Source organism: Electrophorus electricus, chromosome 16 (genome assembly GCF_041902795.1).
Source record: "Electrophorus electricus isolate QZ-2024a chromosome 16, ASM4190279v1, whole genome shotgun sequence".
Classification (NCBI taxonomy): domain Eukaryota; kingdom Metazoa; phylum Chordata; class Actinopteri; order Gymnotiformes; family Gymnotidae; genus Electrophorus; species Electrophorus electricus.
In genome coordinates, this window is record NC_137512.1 from 25,670,001 (window position 1) to 25,682,500 (window position 12,500).

Here is a 12,500-nt window from a genome sequence, read left to right on the forward strand (position 1 = left end):
AAGAGGAGAGAGGAGAGGAGAGGAGAGGAGAGGAGAGAGGGGAGGAGAGAGGAGAGCAGAAGAGGAGCAGAAGAGGAGGAGAACAGAGAAGAGAAGAGGAAAGGAGAGGAGAAGAGGAGCAGAAGAGAGGAGAGAGGGGAGAAGAGGAGAGAGGAGAGGAGAGAGGGGAGAAGAGAGGAGAGAGGAGAGCAGAAGAGGAGCAGAAGAGGGGAGAGAGGGGAGAAGAGAAGAGGAGAGGAGAGGAGAGAGGGGAGAAGAGAGGAGAGAGGAGAGCAGAAGAGCAGAAGAGGAGGAGAAGAGAGGAGAGAGGGGAGACGAGAAGAGGAGAGAGGAGAGGAGAAGAGGAGCAGAAGAGGAGGAGAAGAGAGGAGAGAAGAGGAGAGAGGAGAGGAGAGGAGGAGCAGAAGAGGAGGAGGAGAGAGGGGAGAAGAGGAGAGAGGAGAGGAGAGCAGAAGAGGAGCAGAGAAGAGGAGAGAGGAGAGGAGAGGAGGAGCAGAAGAGGAGGAGGAGAGAGGGGAGAAGAGGAGAGAGGAGAGGAGAGCAGAAGAGGAGCAGAGAAGAGGAGAGAGGAGAGGAGAGGAGGAGCAGAAGAGGAGGAGGAGAGAGGGGAGAAGAGGAGAGAGGAGAGGAGAGGAGAGCAGAAGAGGAGCAGAAGAGAGGAGAGAGGAGAGGATAGAGGGGAGAAGAGAGGAGAGGAGGGGAGAGGAGAGAGGGGAGAGGAGGGGGGAAGAGAAAGAAAGAATTGAATGCACCAGATGGAAGGGGTGAATGGTCATGAAGGGGTGAAATTACACTGTGTGCTGTAAGTCGAATTAGATACGCAAGAAGAAGACATCAACCACACACACACTCCCTACACACACACACACACACAGAACACACACACTCCCTACACACATACACAGAACACGCACACACTCCCTACACACACACACACGGAACACGCACACACTCCCTACACACACACACACACACACACACACACACACACACACGGAACACACACACTCCCCACACACACACTCCTTACACACACACACACACAGAACACACACACTCCGTACACACACACACATACACACGGAACACACACACACAGAACACACACACACACACTCCCTACACACACACACACACGCACACGGAACACACACACACTCCCTACACACACACACATGGAACACACACACACACGAAACACACACACACTTCCTACACACACACACACACGGAACACACACACACTTCCTACACACACACACACGGAACACACACACTCCCTACACACACACACACACACACACACACACACGGAACACACACACACTCCCTACACACACACGGAACACACACACTCCCTACACACACACACGGAACACACACACTCCCTACACACACACAGAACACACACACTCCCTACACACACATGGAACACACACACACTCCCTACACACACACGGAACACACACACTCCCTACACACACACGGAACACACACACTCTCTACACACACATGGAATGCACACACACTCCCTACACTCAGACAGGGAATACACACACTCCCTACACACAGACAGGGAACACACATACTCCCTACACACAGACAGGGAACACACATACTCCCTACACACAGACAGGGAACACACACACTCCCTACACACAGACAGGGAACACACATACTCCCTACACACAGACAGGGCACACACACACTCCCTACACACGGACAGGGAACACACACAGTCTCAGCAAACAGACAGGGAACACACATACTCCCTACACACAGACAGGGAACACACACACTTCCTACACACAGACAGGGAACACACACACTCCCTACACACAGACAGGGAACACACACACTTCCTACACACAGACAGGGAACACACACACTCCCTACACACAGACAGGGAACACACACACTTCCTACACACAGACAGGGAACACACACACTCCCTACACACAGACAGGGAACACACACAGTCCCAGCAAACAGACAGGGAACACACACACTCCCTACACACGGACAGGGAACACACATACTCCCTACACACGGACAGGGAACACACACAGTCTCAGCAAACAGACAGGGAACATACACACACGCACATGCACACACACACACACACACACACACACACACACACACACACACACACACACACACTCCCTGTACACAGACAGGAAACAAACATACATACACACTCCCTGCACACGCACAGGGGACACACGCATGCACACACGCACGCACACACACACACACACACACACACACACACACACACACACTCCCTCTCTCTAACCCTGTGTTGCTCTGATGAACAGAAGCTGTGTAGTGCAGCCAGGCTCTGTAATTTAACACATGTTCAGATTCCCAGTGCCAGTGCCAAACCAGGGTAGAGTTACACAACCACATCACTGAGAGGTCAAGAGAAAGCCATTAAGCCACCGAGGCCAAGGGTCTCATTCTTCTCATGCCCGGCGTTCAGTGATCCCTTCATGCTCATACTTGTGGGTAATGTAAGAGGTGGCAGTGTCCCAGACAGGAAGTGTCCCTCCCAGACAGGAAGTGTCCCCCAGGAAGTGGTAATGGTATGGGACTAGTAATCAGAAGGTTGCCAGTTCAAGTCCCACCACTGCCAAGTTCCCACTGTTGCAAGACCCTTAACCCTCAGTTGGTCAAAACTGTATTCACTCATAATTGTAAGATGCTTTGAATCAGTGTCATCTTAATGCCGTGAGTGCAAGTGTGAACTCCCTTCTCAGGGAGTTCCTCAGAGAGTTCCTCAGCCCCGAGATGAAAGACAAAACCAAACCTTCTTCGAGTAGTCAGACAGCGCTAGTTCATCCCTCATTCATCTCTCATTCTCTCAGCCCTAGTCATCTGTGTTTGACTGTAGGACATCCTAAAGACATATTCCTAATCTCCTAACTCCTACAGTTACGGGAATGCTATGAAATAGATGCTGGAAAAGAGAAGGATGGAAAACAACTACTGTTTTACCAGTCTAGCAGAGCAGAGAAACCACGCAGATTATAGCCCCTCCGTAATCTACAGAGCAGGAGAGACAGCTCCTCCGTAATCTACAGAGCAGGAGAGACAGTCCCTCCGTAATCTACAGAGCAGGAGAGACTGACCCTCCGTAATCTACAGAGCAGGAGAGACTGCCCCTCCGTAATCTACAGAGCAGGAGAGACTGCCCCTCCGTAATCTACAGAGCAGGAGAGACAGTCCCTCCGTAATCTACAGAGCAGGAGAGACTGACCCTCCGTAATCTACAGAGCAGGAGAGACTGTCCCACTGTAATCTACAGAGCAGGAGAGACAGCCCCTCCGTAATCTACAGAGCAGGAGAGACTGACCCTCCGTAATCTACAGAGCAGGAGAGACAGTCCCTCCGTAATCTACAGAGCAGGAGAGACAGTCCCTCCGTAATCTACAGAGCAGGAGAGACAGTCCCTCCGTAATCTACAGAGCAGGAGAGACTGACCCTCCGTAATCTACAGAGCAGGAGAGACTGACCCTCCGTAATCTACAGAGCAGGAGAGACAGTCCCTCCGTAATCTACAGAGCAGGAGAGACAGTCCCACCGTAATCTACAGAGCAGGAGAGACAGTCCCACTGTAATCTACAGAGCAGGAGAGACTGACCCACTGTAATCTACAGAGCAGGAGAGACTGACCCACTGTAATCTACAGAGCAGGAGAGACTGACCCTCCGTAATCTACAGATCACAATGTAATCTACAGAGCAGGAGAGACAGTCCCACTGTAATCTACAGATCACAATGTAATCTACAGAGAAGGAGAGACTGACCCACTGTAATCTACAGATCACAATGTAATCTACAGAGCAGGAGAGACTGACCCACTGTAATCTACAGAGCAGGAGAGACAGTCCCACTGTAATCTACAGAGCAGGAGAGACAGTCCCACTGTAATCTACAGATCACAATGTAATCTACAGAGAAGGAGAGACTGACCCACTGTAATCTACAGAGAAGGAGAGACTGACCCACTGTAATCTACAGATCACAATGTAATCTACAGAGAAGGAGAGACTGACCCACTGTAATCTACAGAGCAGGAGAGACTGACCCACTGTAATCTACAGAGCAGGAGAGACTGACCCACTGTAATATACAGAGCAGGAGAGACTGACCCACTGTAATCTACAGAGCAGGAGAGACTGACCCTCCGTAATCTACAGATCACAATGTAATCTACAGAGCAGGAGAGACAGTCCCACTGTAATCTACAGATCACAATGTAATCTACAGAGAAGGAGAGACTGACCCACTGTAATCTACAGATCACAATGTAATCTACAGAGCAGGAGAGACTGACCCACTGTAATCTACAGAGCAGGAGAGACAGTCCCACTGTAATCTACAGAGCAGGAGAGACAGTCCCACTGTAATCTACAGATCACAATGTAATCTACAGAGAAGGAGAGACTGACCCACTGTAATCTACAGAGAAGGAGAGACTGACCCACTGTAATCTACAGATCACAATGTAATCTACAGAGAAGGAGAGACTGACCCACTGTAATCTACAGAGCAGGAGAGACTGACCCACTGTAATCTACAGAGCAGGAGAGACTGACCCACTGTAATCTACAGAGCAGGAGAGACAGTCCCACTGTAATCTACAGAGCAGGAGAGACTGACCCACTGTAATCTACAGAGCAGGAGAGACAGTCCCACTGTAATCTACAGATCACAATGTAATCTACAGAGAAGGAGAGACTGACCCACTGTAATCTACAGAGCAGGAGAGACTGACCCACTGTAATCTACAGAGCAGGAGAGACTGACCCACTGTAATCTACAGAGCAGGAGAGACAGTCCCACTGTAATCTACAGATCACAATGTAATCTACAGAGAAGGAGAGACTGACCCACTGTAATCTACAGAGCAGGAGAGACTGACCCACTGTAATCTACAGATCACAATGTAATCTACAGAGAAGGAGAGACTGACCCACTGTAATCTACAGAGCGGGCAGGACTGGTTTGTTCTAATCTACAGAGCGGGCTGTAATCTGTAGTGGTTATCAGCGTTGATGTGCGGTCCGTGTCCTTGTGCCCTCTCAGACCGGCGGATCGGGGAGAAGGCAGAGAAAGCAGATGCTGTCCTGCTGACACTCACACTCCTCCGTCACAACATGCGGCATGGCAGAAGAGCTGCCTCCTGCCTCTGGGTCATCAGGGTCTTCTGCTCATCCAGTGAGTCTTCACACACTGTTTACACACACGACCCCATCAAAGAGACAGAAACACAGATTGTACCAGTAAACAGCAGGACATCCCAATAATCTGGTCACTGTGGCTTTACGGAGAGAGAAACTGTATCTGCGTCTGTTCTTTCTAATGTTTGAGTGTTCCTCCAAGTCGTTTTATGTGTAAATATAATCAGACTTAAAAACTTTCCCTCAGTGTTCGCACGGCTTGAGTTGAGAGCTTTCTGCATTTTTTTATACCACCAATGTTATTGTCTGATTGTCTAGAAACCAAAGCAGGAGTTTAGTGGTGGTGACCACCTGCAGTACTGAATTATACATGCTAAAATACAAAATACAAAACTTCACTGTCTGCATCTGCAGAAGACAAGGTAGAAATGTATATTTGGCTTATGTGTACATAACATGTACACAACGTTCCACACGGAACATGATAATATTACTTACGTCTGTCAACTAACAGCATTAACTGACATTAGCATTAAAGATATATGAAAAATAAAAACTCATACATACTACGCATTAGGATATACATACATTTAAATATCTACATTTAAATATCTACAAATTAACATAATTAAGTCAAGGTAGAAGAAAAGGTAGAATAAAGAAGAATAAAGCAAACATTATGTGCATAATAAACATAGTACCCTACATGAATACCTTAATATAAACACCTGTACACACCTACATGAATACACATGTTAATATAAACACCTGTACACACCTACAAGAATACATTAATATAAACACTTGTAGACACCTACATGAATACACAGGTTAATATAAACACCTGTACACACCTACATGAAAACATTAATATAAACACCTGTACACACCTACATGAATACATTAATATAAACACCTGGACACACATACATGAATACATTAATATAAACACCTGGACACACCTACATGAATACATTAATATAAACACCTGTACACAACTACATAAATACACACTTTAATATAAACACCTGTACACACCTACATGAAAACATTAATATAAACACCTGTACACACCTACATGAATACATTAATATAAACACCTGGACACACCTACATGAATACATTAATATAAACACCTGGACACACCTACATGAATACATTAATATAAACACCTGTACACACCCACATGAATACATTAATATAAACACCTGGACACACCTACATGAATACATTAATATAAACACCTGGACACACCTACATGAATACATTAATATAAACACCTGGACACACCTACATAAATACACACATCTGTGGTCTCTCACAGAGCAACACATGGGTGACTGTTATCCAGGAATGTACATCACTGTCCCACCCGCTCAGATTTGCTGTGGTACACCTGATACTGGTCCTGTGGTACCGGTGAGGGTGGAGGTGAGGGTGAGGTTGGAGGTGAGGATGAAGGTGGAGGTGAGGATGAGGGTGGATGTGAAGGTGGATGTGAGGGTGGAGGTGGAGGTGAGGGTGAGGGTGGAGGTGAGGATGAAGGTGGAGGTGAGGGTGGAGGTGAAAGGTGGAGGTGAGGGTGGATGTGGAGGTGAAGGTGGAGGTGTAGGTGAAGGAGGTGAGGGTGGATGTGGAGATGAAGGTGGAGGTGGAGGTGTAGGTGAAGGTGGAGGTGAGGGTGGATGTGGAGGTGAAGGTGGAGGTGGAGGTGGAGGTGTAGGTGAAGGTGGAGGTGAGGGTGGAGCTCGTGCAGAGCTGGTAGATTGAGGAATTTAGTTTGGCAAAATCTCTCTATTACTCTTGCTCTATCTTTCTCTGTTTACTTCTCTCTCTCTCTCTCTCTCTCTCTATCTGTCTCTCTCTCTATCTGTCTCTCTCTCTCTCTCTCTCTGTTTGTATAGTCTCATTACAATATTTATTAAATTGTAATGTGTAGCTGCTTGGTTTGCGCTATGCTAATAAACCTTGTGTTCCTTGAGCATGTTTGAAGTTCAGCTCTTTAGATTTCATTAAATCAGTGTCAGTGTCTAAGTAATAACTAACCAGAACCAATTATGTAGAAGACACCAGTCCCATGTCCATCTCCAGTCTGTGGTGCACATGGTGAACCCCTAAATTAGACTTGCTGATCAAAGCAGGCTGTTTTAGAGAAAAAACACTTCTATTGCATGTGGGGCTCCTCATTACAGTTCCCCCCACTATAATGTCAGTGTAATACGTCAGATATGTTTATTAAGGTAAGCAGGGTAGGGGTAAAGAATCCTGTAACAGAAGCCTCCACCTCGGTGTTCCTGATAACATCTAAGCCCTTCATTTTCGCAGAGCTTTCTTACGAAGGTAGCCAGCATAGCCTGCAAGAGGGTCAGGTCGACCTCTCCGTCCAAACACTTAAGACATCTGCTGTGCATGTTCTTACTGGTCTGCAGGGTAGACAGGATGGACCAGGTGTGCCTGTCGCCTCCCAGACACATGCCCCCAGTGGGCGGAGCCAGTGTATCAGTTTATCAGTGTGGGACTAAGGTCATGTGACCAGTTTAAACCATGTAACACACCTGGGTCACTTGTACAAACACTCTTTTAAAATGATAGCAGTGTGCTTCAGTCAGGCATTCTGAGTGTTTCTAAATGAAAAAAAGGCTATCCATACAGAACTTAAAGTATAAGTGTCATACAAAAGGTTTTCTCCGTTATGTACAGATGTGTGCATGTGTAAGTGTGTAACCTTTTAAATGTCTTTTCTAGCTGTATTTCTTGAATTCCTTTTAGATGGAATTAGTTTTGTGGCTGCTGTGTGTGTGCTAGGATAGCTACCTGTAGCCTGTATGTTAAAAGTGTGTTTATTACTGACCGCTACGGCGTGTGTGTTCCTCACAGCTCCGCTGAGTGAGCTACGGCGTGAGTTTCTAACTCTTGTGGGTGTAATCACTACTTCTTTCGCTTGTTAGTGTGACACTGTGCTGAAGTTTCCATTCATGCTTAGAATAAAGGCTGAAATCTGTGTGTGGGTTAAGAAATGGTGAGGCTCTCTCTCTCTCACCCCGACCTCTGCTGTCCTGCACCTCAAACATCCTCATCCCGCCCTGGACAACAAACCCGCAACCCCTTCCTGTCCCCCGAAAATCTACCTGATTGTTTACACTTCTCTTGGCTCTGCGCTGGTCTCTCGGCTGACGAGACTAATTCTACAGTCTGCAGCCATAAAATAAATATACAGTAACTGTACTAATCATCATATCTATGTATTTGTGTTTGTTTTTTTTCAGTTTCAACGGCAACCTTGCTGGGGCACAACGGAGCACTTGATGTTGTTTTTAACTTGATCACACCTCCTCCTGCAAAACACACACGCACAGTGAAGTAAGCCCCTCCCACACACAGTGAAGTGTGTGTGTCTGTTCATCTCTGATGGACAATAAGAAACTCAGAGCTGGTAATATAGCAGTGCATTCACAGAGCAGTGGACAAGACACACACGCACACGTTCACACACCCATGCACACATATGTAAGCACACGCACATACATGCATGCACATGCATGCACGCACACACATGTACACGCAGGCATGCACACGTGCGCACTCACATGAACATACCAGCACACACAATGGTGCTCTGATATCCTGGAGGTGTGTTTGACACACCTGACTACAGGAACAGTGCAGTAACATGAGGCCCCTGCCTTGTTTGGATAAACGACACACACACAATGACTATATCAGGTATGTGCTTAAACTTGTACTGGCTTCACATTCTATATTGGAGGTATCATTCAACTTTATCTACTGTACCGAGTTCCATTTTGTGGTGGTGGTGTGTGTGTGTGTGTGTTTCCTCTGGTAGTCTGGTAGTAGAGTGCAGGGTATTATTGATCAGCTCTGGTAATTTGCTTGTTGACAGGTTAATGGCTCTTCTCCAGCGAGGGGCTGCTTGTGCAGGTATTGGTCAGGTGGTCTGTTACATTCATGTTTAACACGAGAGGAAGAGATATTATGAGTCTTCATCAGCTCTGGCGCTACACTGATACCAGCAAGCATTTCAGATAACCTATAAATCAAAAGCACTAGGTGTGTGTGTGTGTGGAGTGTGTGTATGTGTGGGGGTGTGTATGCATATGTGTGTGTCCTACATGCAGACCTTATAAAGAGCTCCCAGTTCAGAGGATGACTAAGTATGATGACTTACTGTCTAGTGAATAGAGACAATATTTCTATCAGCATTTCTTTAGTGAAAGAGTCTTGGAGTGAAAGAGTCTTCTTGCAGGGTCATGTTGGTGTGTTGGGTGCTTTCATGTAGTGCTGTGTGTGGTCTCTGCAGTAGTGCTGTGTGCGGTCTCTCTGCTGTAGTGCTGTATGCGGTCTCTCCTCAATAGTGCTCTGTGCGGTCTCTCTGCAGTAGTGCTGTGTGTGGTCTCTCTGCAGTAGTGCTGTGTGCGGTCTCTCTGCAGTAGTGCTCTGTGCGGTCTCTCCTCAATAGTGCTCTGTGCGGTCTCTCTGCAGTAGTGCTGTGTGCTGTCTCTCTGCAGTAGTGCTGTGTGCGGTCTCTCCTCAATAGTGCTCTGTGCGGGCTCTCTGCAGTAGTGCTGTGTGCGGTCTCTCCTCAATAGTGCTCTGTGCGGTCTCTCTGCAGTAGTGCTGTGTGCGGTCTCTCTGCGGTAGTGTTGTGTGCGGTCTCTCTGCAGTAGTGCTGTGTGTGGTCTCTCCTCAATAGTGCTCTGTGCAGTCTCTCCTCAATAGTGTTCTGTGCAGTCTCTCTGCAGTAGTGCTGTATGTGGTCTTTCCAGTAGTGTTGTGTGCAGTCTCTCTGCAGTAGTGCTGTGTATGGTATATGCGTGCATGTGTGTGCAAGTGGCTTTGTGTCTCTGCGTGCGTGTGTGTGTGTGCAAGCATGCGTGTGTGTTTGTATGTATGTGTGCGTGCGTGTGTGTAAACACACCTGTGAACCAGCATCGATCTGCTTTTTGCTGTTTCTGAGCTCATGTTCTCATCACAGTCCTTGTCAAACGCGTCCGACTGCAGCGTGATTCAGGCAGAAAAATCTGCTCATGTCTGCGGCACACGCAGATGCACTCAGTCACACTGACCTCAGATCAGTGACGGACAGGATTATTTAAACGTAGCAGTGTGGACTGGCTGAGAAGTGGAGGAGCTTTGATAGTGCCCTACAGCGGGCTCACTACATCAGACTCAGATAGTGCCCTACGGAGGGCTCACTACGTCAGACTCAGATAGTGCCCTATGGAGGGCTCACTACGTCAGACTCAGATAGTGCCCTACGGAGGGATCACTACGTCAGACTCAGATAGTGCCCTACGGAGGGATCACTACGTCAGACTCTGATAGTGTCCTACGGAGGGCTCACTACGTCAGACTCAGATAGTGCCCTACGGAGGGATCACTACGTCAGACTCTGATAGTGCCCTACGGAGGGATCACTACGTCAGACTCTGATAGTGCCCTACGGAGGGCTCACTACGTCAGACTCTGATAGTGCCCTACGGAGGGCTCACTACGTCAGACTCTGATAGTGCCCTACGGAGGGATCACTACGTCAGACTCTGATAGTGCCCTACGGAGGGATCACTACGTCAGACTCTGATAGTGCCCTACGGAGGGATCACTACGTCAGACTCTGATAGTGCCCTACGGAGGGATCACTACGTCAGACTCTGATAGTGCCCTACGGAGGGCTCACTACGTCAGACTCAGATAGTGCCCTACGGAGGGATCACTAGGTCAGACTCAGATAGTGCCCTACGGAGGGCTCACTACGTCAGACTCAGATAGTGCCCTACGGAGGGCTCACTACGTCAGACTCAGATAGTGCCCAACGGAGGGCTCACTACATCAGACTCAGATAGTGCCCAACGGAGGGCTCACTACGTCAGACTCTGATAGTGCCCTACGGAGGGCTCACTACGTCAGACTCAGATAGTGCCCTACGGAGGGCTCACTACGTCAGACTCTGATAGTGCCCTACGGAGGGCTCACTACGTCAGACTCTGATAGTGCACTATGATAGTGCCCTACAGAAGGCTCACTACCCTAGACCTTGTTTTAGCCTTCAGAATCAATCAGGGAGCCATTTTGGAATATGGTGATGTAAGTCTAATAGGCTGCTGTGAGTAATGCGAGTTAATATTTAAAAGGAAGTTCTGTTAAAAGATGGAGGAACTGACCCCAGTATCTTCCCAATTACCCCAGAACACCTACACGGGTGGCATTGAGTCTGCGGGACTGGAGATCACGTGCTGGTTGGCACCTTGTGGTCGGTCAGAGCTGTCACAGATCATGTACCCATAATTCAACATGTCACACACTGCTGGCTAACACCCCTCAGGAGGGATTTACTGCTGGCTTGTGAAATACAGTCATAATTGTGTTCACACTGTCACCAGCTTCTGTACACGAGACATAAACAGTCAGGATGTGACAGACGGCAGTTTGTAGCGTGAGTAACAGGGAGACAGCCCGGCAAGTCGCAGTCAGTGGTGTGGGTCACAGAACTAGAGGAATGCCTTGATTTCAGTGTTTTATGGTAGTGGTATATGTTTTGTCTCTGTATGTGTGTATGAATGCATTTATATGTTTACATACATGTAAATGTGTGCATGTGTGTATGTATATATATTTACATATGTGTGACTGCGTGTATGTGTGCATGTATACCTTTACATACGTGTGAATGTGTTTGTGTGCGTGTATATATTTGTGTGAATGTGTATATTTACATGTGTGCATGTGTATATATTTACATACGTGTATAAATGTGTGTGCACATGTGTATATATTTACATACGTGTGTATATATTACATATGTGTGATTGTGTGTATGTGTGTGTGTATATATGTACATACATGTGAATGTGTGTATATATATATTACATATGTGTGTGTGTGTGTGTGTGTGTGTGTGTGTGTGTGTGTGTTTGTGTGTGTGTGTATGAGTGAGAGTGTATTTATGATAACTGCTGATGTGTTTTCTCATTTCACAGGGCTGCTGTCGAGGTCTTTGCTGCTCTATTGAGCTCAAGTAAGTTCTTCTGATATGTTACAGACTTGTGCTAGAAACGTTTACCACCATAGAAACCTGTTCTATGTAGCTATGGAAGCCTGGAGGTGATTCAGCCACACCTACCCCCACACAGACACACCCACACCCATACAGACACCCCCACCCCCACACAGACACACCCACTGCCACACAGACACAGACACACCCACTGCCACCCCCACCCACCCCCACCCACCCCCACACAGCCACAACCATACACACACCCACCCCCACACAGACACACCCACCCCCACACA

General features: G+C 47.5%; 1 protein-coding gene across 6 annotated transcripts in view; it reads left to right on the forward strand.

The window, feature by feature from the left end:
- Window positions 1-12,500, forward strand: part of agbl1 (AGBL carboxypeptidase 1) — a 138,221-nt gene that overhangs the window by 22,343 nt on the left and 103,378 nt on the right. For 5 of the 6 annotated variants that reach the window (XM_035532453.2, XM_081698608.1, XM_081698609.1 and 2 more), the window contains 3 exons: window positions 5,095-5,226; window positions 8,456-8,549; window positions 12,185-12,222. In XM_035532453.2, coding sequence (XP_035388346.1) covers window positions 5,095-5,226; window positions 8,456-8,549; window positions 12,185-12,222 — 264 coding nt within the window. Of the gene's footprint in view, window positions 1-5,094; window positions 5,227-8,455; window positions 8,550-12,184; window positions 12,223-12,500 lie in introns of those variants that run through there. The other variant, XM_081698610.1, reaches the window with a different exon arrangement.